The sequence below is a fragment of the Phaethon aethereus genome (genome assembly GCF_964289735.1).
Source record: "Phaethon aethereus genome assembly, chromosome: 16".
NCBI lineage: Eukaryota > Metazoa > Chordata > Aves > Phaethontiformes > Phaethontidae > Phaethon > Phaethon aethereus.
This window is the reverse complement of record NC_138592.1, coordinates 1,800,869-1,821,913: the sequence shown is the minus strand read 5'-3', so window position 1 is coordinate 1,821,913 and position 21,045 is coordinate 1,800,869. Positions and strand designations below refer to the sequence as shown.

The 21,045-nt window shown below is 59.7% G+C and overlaps 1 protein-coding gene across 3 annotated transcripts; it reads left to right on the top strand.

Moving 5' to 3' along the window:
• Positions 1–1,596: 1,596 nt before the first annotated feature.
• UCKL1 (uridine-cytidine kinase 1 like 1) lies at positions 1,597–19,405 on the top strand (the record flags this gene model as incomplete). 3 transcript variants are annotated; one of them, XM_082007107.1, is made up of 15 exons in its annotated part: positions 1,597–1,664; positions 5,353–5,540; positions 6,146–6,252; positions 6,799–6,969; positions 7,087–7,158; positions 8,351–8,540; positions 9,023–9,084; positions 13,991–14,010; positions 16,309–16,407; positions 16,791–16,884; positions 17,205–17,267; positions 17,654–17,776; positions 18,117–18,224; positions 18,603–18,759; positions 19,329–19,405. In XM_082007107.1, 15 exons carry the CDS (start codon positions 1,597–1,599, stop codon positions 19,403–19,405), a joined length of 1,599 nt encoding a protein of 532 aa, XP_081863233.1. The 3 variants fall into 3 exon arrangements, with proteins under 3 accessions (XP_081863233.1, XP_081863231.1, XP_081863232.1); XM_082007105.1 differs by having other exon boundaries at positions 5,347–5,540; XM_082007106.1 differs by lacking the exon at positions 13,991–14,010 and adding an exon at positions 10,537–10,553 and having other exon boundaries at positions 5,347–5,540.
• Between the last annotated feature and the right edge of the window lie 1,640 nt (positions 19,406–21,045).

Here is a 21,045-nt window from a genome sequence, read left to right as displayed (position 1 = left end):
TGCTGCAATCGCTGAGGCGTGTTTCGGGGTGACGCTCTCCTCCGTGGGTCCCGGGGCTGGACAGGAGCAGGAGGGGGCCGGTGCGGCCATGCCCGGTGCCCCCGTGTTTGGCGGGGGTTTGCTGAGGACGCCGGGCTGCAGCGCGTGTCCCCGCCTCGGGAACAGCCCCGGCGCCTCAGGGAGGAGGAGGAAGGGGTCTTCTCCCCGTCTGTGGCCCCATCTCCAGACGTTCAGCCCTGCTTGATGCTACGTGCGGAGGCAGCATCCTCCCCGTGCCCCCTCGGAGCTGGGTGCGCTGAAGCTGAGCTCTCGCCGCGCCGGGGGCTCACACGGTGGCTGCGGGACCTCGTGGTGACGAGCCGTGTCCCTGGCAGAGCCTGCCCGCCGCTGCTGCGTGGTGCCGCGCTGTGGCCTTCGCTACCTGCCTCTTCCTCGGCAGCCAAGCGCGGCGTGGGCCGGACGCCCCTGTGCTCCAGGGCCGGACGGGACCCCCTCTGCCGCCGTCCCCGGCCATCTCCCACCCCTTGCCGGGCGTCCTGCCCTTCAGCTGCTGCCCGGCTTCCCCGCGGGGCTGCTCGGCGCTGGGTGCCCGGGCTCCCTGCCCTCCCTGGCGAGGGGAGCCGAAATGGCCGGGGGGGCAGCGGGCAGCTGGCGGGGGTCAGGCCGTGCCGAGCCGTGCCGAGCCGTGCCGAGCAGCCAGCGGGACGTTATTCTTAGCCGCCCGCAGCCCCGGGGTGTTGAGTTTCACCCGCTTGTTTACTCGGGGCCGAGGGGACGGCGAGGGGCAGCTCCTCCCAGGGGAGCTGGGCGCCGGGGGGGCTCACAGCCGGACCTCCCGCCGCTGCGAGCTACGGCACGGGGACGAGTCCCGCACCGACAGCCCCGGCACGGCCAGCAGCGCCCCGGCCCTGAGCCCCAGCCGGCGCCATGGGCTGGAAGCGGGGTGCCGGCTGGGTACCCCCTCCATCCCTGCCCCGGGTCCATCCCCTCCTGCCCCGCCGCAGCCCCCTCCCCACCGGTACCGGGAGCTCGCCGGTGCTCCCGGCCGCACACTTACCGGGCGGGCGGCCGAGCTGCCCTCCCCGCCGCCCCGGCGAGCCCCCACCTCCGCGGCGGCCGAGCGAGCCCCGGTCCCGGGGAGCAGAGGCGCAGGGGGCCCGTGTTTATGGCCTGTGCAGGGGGGCGGTGAGGGGAGGTGTCACTTCGCTCCCCCGACCCCCCTGCTTTTTCTTTAATCAAGCCAGTGCTATTAATATCAGGTAATGAACGTAATCTCTAGGTTAAGCTATCCTCTTAGGCGCGCTGACCGCCCGACAGCTCCCAGCAAAAGACACTCCCCCGGCAGCGCTCTTCCCTCCTTCCTCCATCTTCCCGTCCCAAGCCCCCCGGATCTGCTGGGGGTCCGGGTCGCCCCGGCCCCCGGGAGCCCGGGTCCCCGTGCCGAGGGGGACGCCCCCGCGTATGGCTCCTTGCGCCGGGGCTCGCCCCCTCGCCACGGTAGCGCCGGGAAGCGGGGGGCCAGGAGCCGCAGCGCGGGCAGGGACGGGGGGCGAGCACCCTCTGCCCAGCATCGCCCCGCTCCGCGGCGCGCTGGAGATGAGCAGTCCCCCGGCCTTCTCCAGCGTCCGCATATCGGGCTGCTGGGCCCTCGGGCCGGACGGCGGGTGAGTTCCTCCTCTGCTTCAGTTTTGGGTGGGTTTTTCCTTTTTTTCACCTGTTTGCTTTCAGTCCTCGCTTGCTGGAGCCAACCCTCGGCAGCCTCGGTGTCCCGGTCCCCGGCTCCTGCCCGGCCGAGGGCTGCGAAAGCGCAGGCAGCAGCTGGGGGAAGGATCAGCTTCCCACGGGACGCGGGAGGAAGGCAGCCCGGCGCCGTGCGGCAGGCTGCGGGGGACTCGGCGGCTGGATTTGGAGGACCGGGCGCTTGGTCTGTGTGTTGTGTACGGGGTGCGGGGCCGAGGACGAGCTCTCCTGTTTGCTCGCTGGTTCAAGTTTGGGGATTTGCCATTTTAACTTGCTGGCTGCGGGGGCTGGTGGGACCTGCTGCCTTTCCCCTCCCAGCCCAGGACGGATCCGGGATGGTCGGGGGTCTCGGAGGGCAGCGGGACGCAGAGAGCGTGGAGGGCACAGGGGTGGGGATGGGGGCGGCGGTGGGGAAGGGAGAGGGCTGCCCCTCTCACCCCAGTAAATCTGTGCTTGGGACAAGCGGGAGCAAAACCCTTCATTTGTGCCAGCATGTCTGCGGGGCCGGAGGGCCCTTTCGGGGTGCAGACCCCACTGCCGGGCATCCCCGCGGGGTCAGGCTCCCCCCGGCAGAGGGGCGCGGGCAGACTCCAGCCAGGATGCACTGGCTACAGGGAGGGCAAAGTGTCCCCAAAAGCTGGGGACAGTCTGCGGAGAGCTGGTGGCAGCCGAGTCCTCCAGGAAGGCTTTGCAGGAGGCGGGTTACCAAGCCCCGGGCGATGTTTCCTTTCCTATTTGCCTTGTTGTGGCATCAAGTCGCTGAAACCCGGGGGGTACGCTCTGCTCGGGAAGGCTGGGGAGGGTCTGCGTGGGACAAGGACCGTCCTTCGGTTAGAGGAACAGCGTTGACTTCAGCTGGAAATAGAGCGTCCCCCTCCTCCGGGGGCTCTCCCTTGCGGGTGGGGGCATTGCACGGGCTTTGTCGCTGCTGCAGGGAAGTTTTAAAAAGTCATCGGAAGAAATGGCGAAGCGAGATGGCTGCGAGATGGCTGGGATCTGCCCTTCCTTCGGCGGAGAGGAGAGTCCCTTCCTGGCAAAGGCAGCCGCGGAAAGCATCTACAAAACTTGAAGTGTAACATTAGGAGCAAACGCGTGACCTTTGCAGAACTCCAGGAGAGTCCCACAGCCCTCCCCACGGCCGTGCTTAGCTGAGATAAATCATGGGAAACGTTGATTTAAGAGGTGTAGAATATCTACCTCTTCTGTCGATACAGACAGTGTAGATGGGTATCTATAGGTACAGAATTTGGGTGGAAGTCCAGAAGCATTTGGGTGAGAGGAGGCAAAGCAGGCAGCTTCTGGAACAGGATTAAACTGCTGCGTCCAGAGCAGCCCCGGGCGTGCGGGGGGGACGGCTCCGCTTCTCACCCAGGGCCGTCCCTGCACCGTCCCGTCCCCGCGTGTGTCCCTACGTCCCTCAGCGACGCCCCGGTCCCCTCTGCGCCAGCACCCTTGGTGTGCTGCGGGCACCCCGGGGCGCAGAGGGGTGGCACACGGGAAAGGGGGATGTCTCCTGGGACCACAGCCTGTAATTCTGGGCAGAGCCGGAGCCGTCGGGGCTCCTCGTCCCTGCCCGGGGCTGGGCTGTGTCGGTGCTGAGCGAAGGTGCCGGCAGCAGGCCTTGCAGAGGTCAGCCTCTCGCTTGGGCTCCGCTCGGGCTCCGAAAACCAGAGTTTTGCCCAACTTGGAGTCACTTTGGGAATCGTGGCCTCAGTCAGCATCGCAGTGGATCGCGGTGTCGGCGTCTGCGGGCTGAGGTTGGCGCGGGAGAGCTCGGCGCTGCGTTGCAGCAAAGAGGAGAGCCTCCCGAAACGCGCGCCTGCCGCGCGGAGGCCGGCGAGCAGCCCCGGAGGAAAACCGGCCGAGCAGCCCTCGGCGGCAGCGCCGGCGGCACGGCTCTCGAGTGACCGCAGTCCCGGGAGAGGGGCTGGGATGCAGATGAAAGGAACCGTTTTATTTTCTGGTAAACAAGCGTGTCTTTGTCATCTCTGCTTTTATCAAGCCAAAATGACTTTGTTTATGCACCGGCATCATCGGCTGATGTCAGCCCCGCTCTGGGAATAGCGCGCGGTGGCTAATTGCTGCTGCGGCGTCACTGGTGCGAGAGGAGACCGAAATACCTCGTCTGGGTTTGCTTCTCCTGCCTCTCTGGTGGAAGGAACCGTCTTTGCACAGAAAGAAACCCCGGGAGGCTTTCCCGGCGGGTCTCACCTCCTGACACTGCCTTTTACAAGCGATCCTTGGGGTGCTCAGGGCTCCTGGGCGAGCCGGCGGCCGGCGGTGCTCGGTACGGGCCGCGCGTGCCGATGGGCTCGTGCAAGGGACGGGGCGCTGGTGGCTCGAGGCTCTGGCGGGGCGACTCCGTAGGTGTGGGATCTCCTGGTGCGTGGGGTCTGCCGGGTCGCTTTAGGCGCTGGTGGCAGGTGTCAAATTTTGACCTTTGTTTAAAATTATTCTAAAAAGGGCTGGGGGAGGGCAGGGAATTAAGCTTCATACCAAAACAGCTTAAAATCAAACCAAAATCTGTAAAGCCCTGCAGTTTAAGCCCTTTCAAGAGCAAAAATAACAGAGAGGCAGCAAAGGCCCACCGGCGCGGCTGGGCTGTACCGAACGGCGCCAGGTTCGGAGCGCTCGGTGCCCGGGGCTCTCCGACCTTGCCGAGGTTTCGTTTTCAGCCGGCTCGCGGCTGGAGAGAGGAGGAAGCGTGAGCAGGGAGAACCCTTTGCGCCTTCTCGCAGGGAGGAGACATCCCTCCCGAGGTGGCGAAAAGGCGAGTGGGAAGGAGCGGGAGCTGGTATAAATAATCCTCGCCGTTCCCGTGCTGGCCGGGCGGCGTGGCTGCGGCTTATCTCCTGGCCAGAGGCCACTTATCGCCTCCCGGTCGCTGCTCTCCCGCTGCCAAGCTGGGACGGGCTCCGGAGGGTGGTTTGTTCCTCTCCCTCCCCAGGGCCGTGGCGGGAGGGGAGATAAGAGAGAGGCGTTTAGCAGCTCCGGGGCTCTGGCCGTGCTCAGTGCTCGCGCAGCCCACATGGCAAAGGCTTGGCAGCTCCGCTGCCCGGCTCTGGCCAGCTCGCGGGCTTGTCCCCGGGGGTTTCAGCCCTAAAGGATGGGAGAACTAGAGTTTTGGGTGGGAGTGGAGCACCCAAAGTGGGGAGAGGAAGGGGACCGTGCATGGGGGGAAGAGGACGGTCGAGCTGTAGCCCCTGTCTTTGGCTTCCATCCCCCGTACGGGTCCCTCGGCACGTCGGGAGAGGTTATTGCCCTCGGTAGTAACAGCCCTCGGTGCTTTTGAGGGCGCACGGGGGGTTATTTAACGCGGACGTTCCCCACTCGGAAGGGCTGTAGGAAGCCAGTGCTTGTGCTGCACCTTTTCCAGGCTGAAGCTGGTCCTGTGAGAGAGTTTCTCAATGTTGGCCACGGCCTGGGGTCGCGGAGGCGTGGGTGCCGGTAGTGCCGCAGCAGGGCTGTGGTTGCCTCTCCCACTCCCTCACGGCATCCCTCCCCTGTACAGCGCAGGATCCCCCCGGAGACCCTGCTCCCACGCACCGGGAGTCCAGGCCCTTCCCCACCACCCGTAACCGAGCTCCTTCCTCTCCCCGTCCCCAGCAACAGCAGCGCCGAATCCTTAGACCGGCTGTACCCTGCGGTGGGATCCACCAAACCACCCCGAAAGCGGACCACTAGCCAGTGCAAGTCTGAGCCACCCCTGCTGCGGACCAGTAAGAGGACCATCTACACAGCTGGCCGGCCACCGTGGTACAACGAGCATGGGACGCAGTCCAAGGAGGCCTTCGTGATAGGTAGGCAGGGGCAGCGCGTGTCCAAGTTCTGTCCCACCTCTGCGCCTCTAGCATGGGCAGCGTCGCTCCTGGCTCTCCAGGAGACCTTGGGGCGATTCCTGCCCCACAGTCTCCTTGGAAACTTGAGGTTGGCTCCAGGCTGCGAGCTGCTCGGCCCAGACAGGAGCGGGGAGAGCGCCCATGGTTAGTCCAGCGTTGACTGGGTGAGCTGTAGAATTGGGCAGAAGCCGAGAGCTTGCAGATGGGGGTGGTGGATTCTAGCAGGCACTGGGCAGACCAGTCTTTGCTTGTTGTTCCCTCAACTCTTGTTGCCTGGCTTGTCACGAGTTCCCAGGGATTTAGCCTAGGCTGGTTCTCATGCCAGCTCTCCCCTTGTTACACAACCATCTGACGAAGGGTTTCCCAGCTTTTGCTGTGCACATTGCTGGCAGCTGCAGTACGTACCGTTTGACATTTTCAAGGATAATCTCTCTCTCGTAGTGCCTAGTGATCTCTGTCTTTGGAGGCTCCTGCAACTTAGTGAAACAGAGCAGGACCTAGGCTCTAGCTTGTGGTTGGAAAAGCAGATTGTGGGGCTGGTGGCTTCATCCCCTTTTCCCTGGCAGGCCTGGGAGGAGGCAGCGCCTCTGGGAAGACCACGGTGGCCACCATGATCATTGAGGCTCTTGATGTTCCTTGGGTGGTTCTGTTGTCCATGGACTCCTTCTACAAGGTGAGGCCGCGCGTCGTCTTGGCTAGGCGCATGGGCTGCCGTGGCCCTTGGCCTAACCCACTGATGGGGAAACACAAGGTTGATTAATTGACAGATGTGGCCTCTCAGGACTTAAAGGGGCTTAGAAGAAAGATGGGGACAGACTTCTTAGCAGGCCCTGTTGTGATAGGACAAGGGGGAATAGTTTTAAACTAAAAGGCAGCAGATTTGGGCTAGATACAAGGGAGAAATTTTTCACAGTGGGGGTGGTGAAACCCTGGCCCAGGTTGCCCAGGGAGGTGGTTGATGCCCCATCCCTGGAAACATCCCAGGCCAGGTTGGACAGGGCTCTGAGCAACCTGATCTAGTTGAAAATGTCCCTGTTCATGGCAGCGGGGCTGGACAAGATGACCTTTAAAAGATCCTTCCAACCCAAACTGTTCTACGGTTTCCCCTGGCCCCTTCAGATGGCTCTTGGGGCAGGAGGAGAGGTTGCTGGGCACAGTGGTGGGGAGGGAGGCTGCCCGTGGGGATGGCCACGTGGACTAACCCCTTCTTTGTGGGCAGGTGTTGACCAAGCAGCAGCAGGAGCAGGCAGCCAGCAATGACTTCAACTTTGACCACCCCGATGCCTTCGACTTTGACCTCATCATCGCCACCCTGAAAAAGCTGAAGCAAGGCAAGAGTGTGAAGATCCCCATCTACGACTTCACCACCCACAGCCGGAAGAAGGAATGGGTACGGCACGCTGTGGGATGAGGTGGGGGTGGGGGGACTGCCAAGGCAGGAATGGGGGGTACCATTTGGAGTAACGGCATCTGCCGATGTCTATCCACATCGATTTTGACTCCGCAGAAAACCCTCTATGGCGCCAACGTGATTATCTTTGAAGGCATCATGGCATTCGCAGACAAGGAGCTTCTGAAGGTGAGGAAGGGTTTGGGGTCGGTTCTGGGAAAGCCTGGCAGGCGCGAGCACTCCAGCTCCCTCTTCTACCGCCTTAACCACAGCACGTCGTGGTCAAAGAGTCCCGGGTGCCTTGGGGCTCCTGTGCACTGCTGGACGGGACCCTGTCCTCCCACGCTGCTTCAGCATCACCCCTACGAACCAGGCCTCCACCCCATAGCCAGCTGAGGGGGAGATGGTGGGAGCATACTTTCTCCTGAGGTTCAGCAGCAGGGAGGTGACTTTCTCTTCCAGGTCCCACCAGCTGCTGCAGCACGTCGCTGTACAGGAGAAATAGGCCCCGACTCTTGCAGCGGCAGGGGAAGAGCCCCTGGCAGAGGTCAAGCGTTTCAGCAGAGACCTTGATCTCAGCCATTCGTTCCCAGGAGCTGGGAGCCGAGTGGTGACCTGGTCCCTGGCCGTGGTGGTGCATAAATAGGACTAGCAGTAGCCCAGCTCATGCTGCATGCCTCAGCTTGCACAGCCAGAAGCAAAGCCTGCTGTACTTCCACTGCACAAAGGCTGGTGTTCCTAGCAGGGGCTCATCCAGCACTTCAAGGCTTTCTTGGGAATTATTTGGATACATGAGAAATGCTGTAGTAGGGAGTGAGCCGTGCACAAACTTAGCCAAGCTCAGCCTAGAAAGTTTCCTTCCCTGCCAAGCCAGCGTTTGGGTTGCACTTTCCTGGAGCAACGATGACCTCCAGTGGACGGCTGGGTGAATCCCCCAGGAGTTTCCTCTGAGCATCCCTGCTCTTGTCTCTCGCAGTTAAGGGCAGCGCCATGAGCTGACGCGCTGCGCTTGGCTCCCCTCCAGCATCAACGAGCCCGAGCTCCTGGATTAAGCCTGTCGGTCTGCGCCGGGGGCATTGACTCCTCTTGTCTCCTTCTGGCTCGTGAATAACATCCAGCCAAAAGTGTAAGGGCTGCTTAGAAGTGGAGACAGGGTTTGGAGCAGGACAGGTCTCGGGGGGATGGGGGTAAGGGGCAGGTTCAAGTTCAGGGGTTGCAGAGGCAAAGCTCCCTCCCGGCCAGAGCAGAGCTGAGCCGAGCTCTGTTAAACTGGTATTGTGCTGTGCAGAGGTCTCAACCTTCTGGTTGTGGCTGGTGGAGAAGGTCAGTTCAAGTTACACACCTAACCTGGCGGGGTTTGTTCCCGCCCTGCTCATTTCAGCTCCTTGATCTGAAGATATTTGTGGACACGGACTCAGACATCCGCTTGGTGCGTCGCCTGCGCAGGGACATCAGCGAGCGCGGCCGTGACATCGAGGGTGTCATCAAGCAATACAACAAGTTTGTCAAGCCCGCCTTCGACCAGTACATCCAGCCCACCATGCGGCTGGCCGACATCGTGGTCCCCCGAGGTACGTGCCCAGGGCTGCCCCGAGCTGCCGCGTGGCTCAGTCCTGCGTGGGACCTGGGAGACCCCGTCCCTCTGCCCTCAGCTCTGCTGGCCAGTCCCACTGCCCACCGGTGGGCAAGGACAGAAGAGTGGCTCTCCCATGCCAAAGCAAAGGTCCCTCCAGTTGAGGGTCTCCGAACGCTGTCGAAAGGAGATTCCTATGGGAAAATCTGCACTTTTCCCTCCACCAGCCTCCTGCCCTACCAGCTCCTGCAGTTTAGCGATTTAAAAGCTAGAGGTGACTTGTAGATATTAAATAATAGATTACTAAATAAGAATTCAATAAAAGCAGGAATATCTCCTGCTTTACTAGGGAAGGGTTGTTTGGGGAAGCAAGGGTACAGTGTGTTTTTGAACGTAGTGGGGAGCTTGGGAAGAAACATGTTTCAGGCACTGCTAGCACTGTGTCCCGACCAGGCTGTCTCTCTTTTGCTTGCGGTTCAGGGAGCGGAAACACGGTGGCTATCGACCTGATCGTTCAGCACGTCCACAGCCAGCTGGAGGAGGTAAGAGCTGCCTGGGCCCCCGGGTGTTAACGGTGGAGTCAGCCTTGCCCGTGCAGCGGTGGCACCGCGGGAAGCGCTGCTCTGGGTGCCCAGGTGGGAATGGCCTGGCCTCCCTCCGTGCTCCAGGCGTGTGAGCCGCGGGGCTGTCCCCATGAACTCCCCCAGCCCCGCTCCCTCCGTTTCAGCGGACTGCCTCGTCCCTGGGCTCTGGGTAGTGCAGGGCTCCTCTGCACGCTGTGGTCCAGCAGCAGCTTCCTTCCCTCCCTGAGAGAGCAAGTCATCTGGGGGCAAACCAACCCAATCCAGTGATCTGAGTGACGTGCCCTCACTGCCTGCAGCCCTCCCGGGGCCAGCATCGCCCCAAACCCTGCAATACTTCACTTCTCGGGCTCTGGCTTCTCTTCTTCACCCCCTCGCAGACACTGCTGCACAGTCTTTCCAGTCAAGAGCCCACTTTTCCACTTCTATGTTGGGTACAGCCCATGGGTTTCCAAATCCAAAGTCTTGTCATGTTTGACACCCAGCCTGAGCCCAAATCCAGGCAAAGGCTCCCATCTCCTTCCCCATCACTGGGTTTAACAAGTCTTCTTCTGTGTGTCCTGGGCCAGTCCTGACCAGCGGTTTGAGCCTGGGATCTTTCGATCAAATGACCCTGTTGTGTGTAGCTGTTCCCTGAGCAGCACCAGCTTCCTCCCACCCCACATTTGTAGCTTTGATGTTTAAGTTGTGGGGGTGCTCAGAGCGATGTCCTGGGAGGCGGAAGGAGCGTGACCTGGAGATGGATGCACTTGCAAGTAAAGGGCTCGATTCCTGCAGGCCTTTCGGAGCTCCCCGATGGCAGGAGCCGCTCGGCCCCGGCTGTGAGCTGGCACGCGGCAGCACTGTGGCTCCCACGCGGCAGCACCGTGCCTCCCACGCCTGCTCAGGAGCGACGGCTCTGATGCAGAGACGTGATGGAAGGTTCCCCCTCCCAGAGCACCCCGCTCTCCGCAGGGCTGCAGGAGGCAGTCGGGGTCTTCCGACTGCCCGGATTTACAGCGCTGAGCTCTGGCAGGTTGGGGAGTTGGTTTCTAAACCCTAGGTCACAGGAGCAAGGATCAGAGCCCTGGCATCGTCAGCGCCAGGCTGAGGAGGGCGCGCAGCCGCGGGGCACAGGCCAGGAGGGGGGAAATGGCTGTTTCTCCCAGCCTCTGGGATCTGGCCAGGGAAGCTCGCGGCTGGACGCTGCAGCCAGCAAACGCGGCGGCTCGTCCCCAGAGCTCTGCCGCGAGCCAGGCGAGGGGTTGGCGTTGGGGGGGGGCTTTCATTTACCTGGGGAGGGGAAGAAGGGGAAAAGGCTACATGTGAATGCAGGAAAATATTCCTATTTTTCCTTTTCTTTTGTCTTGAAACGACCCTGGTGTTGACAATGCTTAATACCGGTTGCATTGTGTCTTTGTGTTGCTGCCGCAGCGTGAACTCAGTGTCAGGTAAGAGCCCCTAACTCTGTCCTGTCCGTGCAGCCCGAGGCATTTCCAATGCCAGGCACTGCTTGGCCTAACCCTGACCTGCGGCCGAGACCAGCAGCTCACGTAACGCGCGGCCTCGTCGCGCTCGAAGCTGGGAAAGGCCGCCTTGCCCTTGGCTTTGGGACCAGCAGGGAGAGGGCTGCTCCCCAGGGGTGCATTTGTCCACCTTGAGTGCAGACCCTTGAAGCCAGGGCAGGGCCAGGTTTGTTAGCTGGGGACCCCCGATCTCTGCAAGAGGGGAGGCTTTGCGTCCTGGGGTTCTCTTTTATTTCCCTTCATCGTCTAAGACGAAAGGGTTGTTCGGAGCTACTCTTCATTCCTGACGATTAAACGTCATTAAACATCAATTATTAGATTAACCAAAGCAGCTTGAGGGTGGGGGGAGCCCTGGATCCCTCGCCGCACGGAGAGGCGCTCGGCTGCAAGCCTGATGGCAGCCAGGAGGAGCGTAGCAGCTCCGGCGTGGCGAGAGGTACCCACTTTCCTGCAGCCTGTAAAGGCCACACAGCAGCTACCTGGGGACTAAGAGAATCCTTATGTCCTAATCCAGCAGGATTCCTGATTTCTCAGTGTCTGCAGGTGGATGCTATAAAGTATACGTTGATTTGCTTAACCTCTTCAGCATGTGGATCCAGATGGGACTTTAGCTCTCTGGCTTCCATTACGCAGCCAGCTACGTTTCTAGGTATTCTTGTAGGAAGCAGAGGGGATACCTTACTGCAGATGGGTTTCCATTTAGACCTCCATCATTGCCTGGAGACACTTAACTCAAGTAACCCTAAAATTTACATTTGGCCTACAAGAAGCTTTTAAAATACCTAAGACGAACAGGAAAATTTACTTATTTCTGCTTAAGCCATTCATTTCCTACACTAGGCAACTGGGTGTTTTATTTATTTTATTTCTGCTTGCTTTTTTAACACCGTGGGGCCTGGCATTTCCACAGACATCGCCGTGCCAGGCGTAAGCTTCCCTGTGAGTCTGGAGTTCCGGGTGGGAAGGTGCTCTTTAGCATGGAGAGAAGTCTGCTGCTTTAAAAAATTGCAGGAAGAACGTTAGAGAGTAGGCTGATACATGTGTATGTAGGTATATATGCCCATATGTATGTGTGTATGTATGCACACATAAAATTGCCTTTCTCCTCCTTAATCAAAGTGGCTTTCAGTACAGGTGATCTTTTTGTGCACCTTAGAAATCAAGTATTTAATAAGATGTCAAGAAAGTATAATGATAGCAAGTTTGGAAAGGTAACTCTGACCTCCAGAAATAACTCCGTGATAACCGCAGCCGCAGACATGTTTATGTTCTGTTTAAGGCTCGTGGTTTCCATTTATGCGTTTGCCAGAAAGTCTGGAAAAAATTTCCTGCAAAAAAATCTGTTTACACTCCTGGAGTCCCAGTGCTTTTGCTGCTGCTGCTGCAGTTTCCCATCAGCTCCTCTGCGAGGGGAGCGAGGTGGCTGGAGAGACGCGTGGGCAGGCGAGGTGTGCTCGGCAAACGGGGCTTTTCATCTAAAACAACTCCCCATCCTCCTGCCTCGAATGGCTTCATCTAAATGTCACGGTTGTTGTTCTGATGTCACCGCCTTTTGGCGCCCGTGGGGACGCGGCGAGGCCTTTGTAGCTGGTAGAATAAAACCTGGATGCTTAGATCTGGCCGCAGGCCGAGGTACCTCGCTGGCCCTTGGGCACCAGGCTGGCCCTGGGCTGCTCCCCTGCCCCAGAGGGTGGCCGGGACGGGCAGGGAGTGCCTCTCCCCGACCCTCAGCTGGTCAAGTGGGAGGATTCTGAGGAGTTTAAAGTGGTGCCGTTCCCTGGGCCCGCAAGCCTGCCTTTCCTCCTCCGACTGCTGGCTGCTGAGGAGCATCGTTGCCTTCCTCTGCATTCCCCTGGGCGCGGGTCAGACCTCAGCGTCCTTGCCGGCGGGGTATTTCTTGTCCAGCTTCCCACGTGTTTAACCGTGCGTGTGCCGGAGCTGCAGTTAGGTACGGGCGCTCCCTGTCCATCCATGCCCAGGTGAGTATTCCTGCGCCAGCCCAGCAGCAGGAGCCGAGCTGCTCTCCGCCGAGCCTGTTTCCATCCCTTCTGCCGTGCTGTTTCAGCAGCCAGCCCGGCTCTCGGAGCCAGTGCTCTTTTCGGCTGAATTCCCCTCGCCAATCAATATTCCCCACCGCCGAGTTCTCGATCAGCTTGGCATGCCCTTTGCCAGTTGTGTCTTTAAATATCAACCCGTGGCGCAGTTTAATAGCCCTTGTTTGAAATGTCAGCCGTGAAAGCCAGCCGCTGTACGTGTTTGAAATGCCTTGACTGCATTAGCTCCTTTGTAGCTGGATGTCTCTTGTCTGCTTCCTGCTTGATAGCACGCTCAACAAAGAGCTGAGGATGTTCCCTGAAGCCTTCCTGAGAGATGGTCACCCCTTTCTTTTCTTTCTCTCTTCTTCTTCTTTCTTTTTTTTTTTTTTCCCCCTTTAAAGCTTTTGTTCTGGGGGGAAAAAATAAGTTTCCAAAGTGAGACGTTTTCTTGACGTGCTCAATACTGCCCGTCTCAATTTTCCGCCGCGGTCCTGCCTGGCAGGGGAGGGACAGGAAGCGTTGCTCTCACAGGCAGGCTGCCTGCGGGTCGTGGCGCAGAGACCCGCTCCCTCCGTCCCTCCCGGCAGGGCTGGGCAAGGGGCTTCACCGCAGGCTGGAGCGGGGCGGCTGCCGGAGAGGCTGAGCTCTTCCCTCTGCCTCAGCCTGCAGCCCCTCTGCAAGGGATGGTGGTCCCAGGGCAGCTCCAGGTGAACTCCAGGGAAGGAAGGTCTTCCCGGCGGGTGGTGATGTTGAGTTCAGAGCTGGGTTTCTCCTGTGGCTCCCAGTGCTCCCAGCTCTCCGGGGTCTCCGAGGCTTGCGCAGATCCTCTCTCCAGTGTGCCAGGAGATGGGCACCCCTGCGGGGTGGGTGAAGTCTTTGCAAGCTTGGCCTCGAGTGCCTGTGCTTGCTCTGGGATTGCAGCAGAGCCCTGGGCGAGGGCTGGGCCTTTCTCCCCGGCCCCGAGAGCTGCAGCTGGTGTTGCAGCGTGGTACCACCCGCGGCAGAGATGGGACAGGGTCCCCGCCGTGGCTCTGGGGCAGCGAGAGCGGGTGGAGCTTTCCCCCAGTGGAGCCAGGCGTGGAGCCGGTGCCGTGTAGAGCAGCCGTGACATGACGTGGTCACCGAGGGAGGAGCGCTGGGGTCTGTACGGCGATGGCCCGGGCACTGGGCAGGTCCAAGAGCCATAGATCAATGAGGGCTTTTTTTCCCCCTTTGACTGACGACTATGCTTTTTCCTTTGTTTCATGTCGTGTTTGTCCCTATTCCCTTAAACTCTTGTGTCTCCTGTCACGTCTCCCCTGAACGTCCCTCCCACCTGGTGACCAGAGGAAGCTGCGCTGGGATATGTGAGGAGACAAATGCTAACGGCAGTGTTTTGGTGTGATGCTAACGCCGGGGAGTGGGGGCGAGGGCTGTGCAGCGTGAGCCGCGTTACTAACCCGGGCTGGGGGTCTTCGTGCGGACAGCTCACAGGGTTCTGCTTTGCTGGGGCTGTGTGAGGCAAAGCGGGGTGGGGGGACTTGAGAGAACATCTTTATCCCGATCCCAAAAATGGGACCTGCTGCTGTTCCCCCAGAAAGCACCGTGGGGACCCCCACAGCACTAAGCAGCTTCCCTGCTGCCAGGGACAGGGGCATCCAGACCTCCCCATCCCCGCACAGAGCACCAGCCCCTGCGCGGGTGTCGCAGGAAGGTGCGGAAGGCGCGGTGACAAAACGCTGACAGCATTTCCCGGGGGCCTGTTGACAGCTCGGGGTGCAAGGGAGGTGTTCCCAGGGGAGGTGTTCCCAGGCTCTCAGAGGTGGGAGCGCTCGCTGGCATCTGCGGCAGGGAGCGGGAGCCGGGTCACGCAGCATCTCACCTGAAGCACCGCAGAGACCAGGGCAGGAGGGGGCTGCCCGTCCCGCTGGCGTGGCACGATGCTGTGACATGGGCCCGGCGGCGGCGGAGGGGAGAGCTGCCCGCGGCAAGCTCAGGCCTGTGCCCCTGGGTGGGCCGTGGTGGGTGGGAGACAGCCCTGTGGGCCATGACCCCGATGGCTCCTGGTTTGAGGAACAGCGGTTTGTCACCTTGGCAGAGCCAGCTGGGGCCCTGAGTGGGTGTGTGGCAGTGGATCTGTCCCCAGGCCAGGTCTGGCAGGAGGAAGGACGGGCGAGCTGCAGGGGCAGAGCTGCTGGGTGCTGCCAGCAGCACAGCCCTGGCGTGGAAGCGTGTCTGAAGGCGGCTAACCCCTGTTGCGGTGACTAACAGCGTGAGCTCGCTTCACTGACGGCAGGTCCGGGGCCTTGAGGGCTCCTTGTCCCAGCCAGGCGGTGGGGTCTGCGGGCAGCGGGAGCGCGCTGGGCTTGGCACTCGCCCAGCCGGGCTCTGCCGGCAGCGGCCAAGCCTGCAACGGGAGCAGAACCCCGTCCCACACGCTCTGCACAGCCACCGGCTGTCTCGGCTCTCGGGAGCATTCCCTGCACAGGGGCTCTTCGCTGCTACGCAGGACCGGAGCTGGCGAAACAAGGAGGAGCCCTTAAGTACCCACAGGCCTTGGGAATGTCTCGTTTGGTGTTGGTCGGCCAAGACCAGGAGATGGCTATGTGGATGGAGGCCTCAAGTCATCTAGCCCTGCCCTCCTCCATTCCTACCCAGTCATCTTCTCCGTCTTCTCTGCTTTTGTGCCTCTGTGTGTGTGTGCAATTAATCCAGGTTTCTGCTTGATCTGAAATCTTAATCACCTGGTGCTTTTGTTTGTTTGCTCTCTCCTCCTCCTCCCCAACATCTCTCTGATGGGATGCAGCCGCTGGCACGTTTGTGATCTGACGTGTGGCTTTTGGACCCCAGCCCTCCTCCCAGACAAGGTCACTTGTCCATCCTGCCCAGCCTTGTGGAAGCCAAATAGATGTGACCTTCATCTCATTACTGCCACTCTCAAAGAGAGAGGTGGCTAACGGGGCTCCATTGTGCGCTTCCCCGTGAATGGTGTTCCCTTGATCCAAGAATAGCTCCCAGCCCAATTAGTTATGTGGAGATGAGTCACACAAAGCCAGTCCTGTCCAGCTGTAAAGTCTTGAAGCTGTTCCCAATTTGGTGTCGATCTGACTATCCTTGAACGGGCCGGGCGCTCTCTGAAATGGTCTCCTTACAGCCTGGCTCCGCAGCCCTTGCCGGGTGGCACAGCCATCCCCGAGACACTGCCCTGTCTGACTGACGTGGGTCTGGCTGCCTGTCTCATTCCTGGTGACATCTGGCACTTGTAGGACAGAGACAACTGCAACAGCTCCTCCTCGCCCCATGAGTTCAGGATCTACCACCAGATAAGACTCCCAAGCAGGAGGAGGTTTTGATCTTGTTTTCCACCATCTTCCCAAACAGTGGAGACCAAGATGGGCCAACCATGGGTCAGCTGCCCGGCAGGAAGGGCAGATCCTGGGGCTGCTGGCTCCGCTGACCACCCGCTGCCTGCCCCTTCGTGGGAATAGGTCCCTTTGCCATCGCGGGGGCCCGGGCAGGGCTGGCTCGTTCGGCTTGGCTGGATGGCCTTGGTGTGTGTTTGCAGTGTGAGATGACATCTGGGAGGATGGCTCCGGCCGTGTGCTGTGCACCAGCCTTTGGGCAGCCTTGCCTGGAGACCTTCTGACCATGTGTTTGGTTTTCAGGGCCGCCCTGGCCTCTGCCCACCAGTGCCACCCCCTTCCTCAGACCCTCAGTGTACTGAAGAGTACCCCTCAGGTGAGGGGCATGCACACCATCATCAGGTAAAGCCCCCGCCAGCGCGACCTCCTGGGGCGGGATGGGGCTTGACTGCCCGCTGGGGTAGGCTTGGCTTGCTTTGGACTCCCAAATCCCACTTATGCCCTATCCCTGCAGCTTGGGGACATGGGACAGGACAGACGGTGGTGGGCCCTGCATACAGGAGCTGTGCTGTGAGTGCTCCGTGGTCTTGCCAACAATTTTTCTTCCTTTTACCTTAAAAATGCCACTGCAATTCCAGGCTCAGCCAGTGGACCCCGCGCTAACAAGATGCCGACAGCCAGACAGGGGCAGGGGCTGTCCCTCCCCACGCAGCCTCTGACCCCTGTCAGCATCTCCTGGGGCACATTTTGGGTCACAGCTTACCTTGCCTTTCCCTCCCCTCTAGAAACAAGGAGACCAGCAGGGACGAGTTCATTTTCTACTCCAAGAGGCTGATGCGGTTGCTGATTGAGCACGCGCTCTCCTTGCTCCCGTTCCAGGTGGGTTCAGTGGAGCAGCGGGGAGGATGAGCAGCAGGCTCCGTGTTTCCTTTCCAATTCCTAACCCGTAAGCGCCAGGGAGCCGGGATAGTCCTGCCGCTGCTCCTCCAACCGTCCCCGTGTAGCAGCCTCCTAGATTAAAACGGGGCAGGGCTGCCCTAGGCCTTGGAGCAGTGGCATGGCCCTGGGTGACAGCTCCTTGTCCAGCCTGGGTTTCCAAGGGTCTGGACCAGCCCGCATCTGGCTGGCTGCCCGGTGCCAGGGCTCCGCAGAGAGCCCCGTCAGAACCCCTGCTAATGCTTCTCACGTGGTTTTTGTAGAGTTGCACAGTCCAGACCCCTCAGGGACAGGACTACGAAGGGAGGACATACAGCGGGAAGCAGGTAAGTCGAAGCAAAAGGTAATTACTATTCAACCTGCCCCGTGGGGCTACACTGAAAGTCCTGTGGATGCAGGAGAAGGACACCCCTGCATTCTCGAGGCTTCCGTCAGGCCTGCGTTTGGTGCCTGCTGTCATGAGTACGATACCCTGTGTCATGGGGACAGGCGGTAGGTCAGTGGCCGGGGGTGCCGTCAGCAATGTTACCGTGCCACTGCTGCCCTCCCAGTGAAGGAGGCAGCCTGAACTGGGAGCAGCACAACCCTCTCGGAAGGGACGTGCTTTAGGGTTGCCCATCAGAGTCCCCCACTGTCGAGGCCCAATGCCATACTAGCGTGGTGTGTGCCTCCTGCACCGTACCTTCCCGTTCACCCTCGCTGTGTGCTGCAGATCACCGGCGTGTCTATCCTGCGAGCGGGTGAGACCATGGAGCCAGCGCTGCGAGCGGTGTGCAAGGACGTCCGCATCGGGACCATTCTCATCCAGACCAACTGCAACACGGGCGAGCCGGAGGTAAGGCTGCCAAGGGCATCTCATGACGTTAGCCTGCATGCAGGGGGTCACTCGGGTGTTGCCTGAGAGCTCTTCAGCGATCCGAGAGTTGATCTTGGCAGGGGGTGAGTGCTCGGAAAGCGAGTGCTTTGAAAGCTTCTGAAGTGGGCTTTGCCAGCATGTTTGTGCATACAGGCGCGGGGTTGCTGCCCAAGAGTGCACCAGCTCCTGGCTCCAAGCTGGCAGCTGAGGTCCCTGAGATAAACATGCGTGAAAGATCCTTCACAGCTCTAAGGGCTCGGGTTGCTCCTTTCGCCTTGAGCTTGCAGCATCTAAGCTGATCTGTCTTCCTCCCGCCCAGCTCCACTACCTGCGGCTGCCGAAGGACATCAGTGAAGACCACGTCATCCTGATGGACTGCACAGTCTCCACGGGCGCAGCAGCCATGATGGCAGTGCGGGTGCTGCTGGTACGGAGGGTGTCAGGCACACTGCGGAGGGCGGGTGGTTCGTCCCCAAGTAAGGTGCAAAACACCAGCTGCAGCCATGCTGAGGGGCCTTGCCCTGAAACTGTCTCTTCCTTGGGAAGGAGGGTGTCGTGGGAGCCAGCACAAGATGGGGTGACTCTGTAACCAGGCGTTGACCAAGTCACCCCTTCCTTGTGTAGTAACAGCCTGGATTTAGTTGGTTTCTTGGTCCTGTGCCCAGTAGCCCGAGCTGGACACAGAGAGGGGAGAAGGTGGCTCCAGGAAGGCCCTCACATGCTCCAAGTGCCACTCCCTGGAGGCATGGGCCATAACCAGCCTTAGGTGCTCTTGCCCCGAGCTGTCTCTGTGCCTTTCCTGTAGGATCATGATGTCCCAGAAGACAAGATCTTCCTCCTCTCCCTGCTTATGGCGGAGATGGGTGTGCACTCCGTCGCCTATGCTTTCCCTCGGGTGAAGATCATCACCACAGCTGTGGACAAGAAGGTGAATGACCTTTTCCGGATAATCCCTGGCATCGGTGAGTATCTGGGTAGGAGTGACCTGCTGCAGGGGGATTTTTGGTGCTTCTGGCCCACTCACCAGAGGAGGTGAAGCCCTGGTTGTCAGCAGCAGCTTAGATCTGGCCTTATTTTACCCACTGTCACTCTTGGGTTCTGCTGCCACGTGGGTGTTGGGACCAACGCACGCGCTCTGAGAGCTGTTGGGCAGCCATAACCTTGTTGGCAGAAGGAGCCATTCCATGTGCCATGAGCCCCCTCCAGCCCCAGGTGGAGAAACTGGGCTGGGCTAGCTGTGTGCCTGCCTCATTCCCTAAGCTGCCACCTTAAACATGCTCATCCAAAACAAGCTCACTGTGTTCTTCTGTCCTCACCTCTGCTGTGCCAGGAAACACCCCTGCCACCGGGTGCGAAAACAGCCTCCGGGCTGCTCCACTTTAGCCGCTCCACGAGTTCTAGTGCCGTTCAAGCTGTCAGATAAACCTGCTTGTGTTTCCTCGCCTGCTGGGACGAGGGCAGGCTGGAGGACGGGTCCCAGGGCTCCCTGCGGAGCGGCACTGTGACTGCGTCTCTCTCTTTCCTCCTGCAGGGAACTTTGGCGATCGGTACTTTGGGACGGACGCTCCTCCCGACTGGAGCGACGATGAAGATGCTCTTAGCACTTAGCTGGATGTGGAGATGCCGCTGGCGCCAGGCAGCTTCAGCACCGCACCTTAACCCCTCTGTCCACTGCAGATTTCTCCTTCCTCCTCACCAAGCATAGATATTTTTTTCAAATCTTACATTGGAGATCTAGGGCATATTTTTTCAAAGAAACACAAATCCTAGTTTGACTTTGTGGACGGTCGCGTGTCCCAGCATAGAGCGGAGTTAATTTATTTTAATTTAAATATTTGCCTATATAACTTATTGGAGATATTTTATAAAGAAAAATAATAAATTTTTTCTCTGGTTTTCTTGAATGGAGCCATTCTTTGTCACAGCCCAGGGTTGCCCAGAAGGCTTCGCAGACCTTCGGGACTGCTGCCCTGGGAGGGGAGATGCTGCAAGCAGCAGCAGAAGAGCAAGACCCTGCAGCCGAGGAGCAGTTCTTATGGTCTCCTGCCTGCAGCAGGGCTGTGAGCGGGAGAAAAACCCACCACTCCCGTTCCCCAACTCCCCCCCCTTGCTGCCTTACACCAGTTGACCTTGGCTGGTCACCAGGTGCCCACCAAGCCACTCTGTCACTCTCGTCCTCAGTGGGATGGGGCGGGAGAAAATAAGGTGGAAAAAACCCTCGTGGGTCACGATAAAGGCAGTTTAATAAAGCAAAAGCAAAGGCTGTGCGTGGAAGCAAAGGAAAGCAAAAGATTTATTCTCCACTTCCCATCAGCGGGTGATGTCCAGCCACTTCCCGGGAAGCAGAGCAGTAGGCGTAGCAGTTGCTCCGGAAGACAAACGTCCTAATAACGAATGCCCCCCACTCCTCCTCCTCCTTTCTCTGCATGTCTACACCCAGAGTCCTTCCCCTGGGCTGCAGCCGCCCGTGCAGGAGATCAGTGCTGGAGGAGCCCAGTATCTTCTTTCTAGACCATGCTCAACCCCATGAATGAATGCCACCATCATCCTTCGTGCATAAAGCTCCAGCAGACCTTGTTTGAGCAGCGCCGTTGGCCTCCTTGAGGGAGACAAGACCGTGTGTGGGTCTTGAGCAGGGTTTGCCCCCAGGGTCCACCATGGGGGTGAAGATCCCACAACACTTCCTTGGGGAGGCAGGGGGATGGCAAAGCACCTCTTCTCTGCTAGCTTTTATGGCTGAGCTGATGTAATATGGCATGGAACATCCCTTTGGCCAGTTTGGGTCAGCTGTCCTGGCTGTGTCTCCTCCCAAGATCTTGCCCACCCACAGCCTACCGGTGAGGGGGGATGTTGGAGAGACAGCCTGGATGCTGTGGAGCACTGCCCAGCAGCAGCCAAACCACTGGTGTGTTACCAACACCGGTCTAGCTCCCAGCACGCAGCACAGCACTAGGGGGACTGCTATGGGGAAAATTAACTCCACCTTGGCCAGACCCACTGCAACCGGGGATGAAATTCCGTGCTCTAGATCCAAATGAAGGGTTGGTACCAGAGGAGAGGCAGTTCTCCATATCTGCATAGAAGCTGAAGTTCAGGTCGGATCACGTCAGGCTTTAGCTCAAGAAGCACCGAGCCCCTGTTGCAGTTCGGCAGCCGAAGTGAAACGCAGCTCGCCCAAACTCCAGCTCGCTCTTGCTGAATCAGAACTGCTCCAGACGTAGAGGAGCAGGTCTCGTAACCGTCTCCAG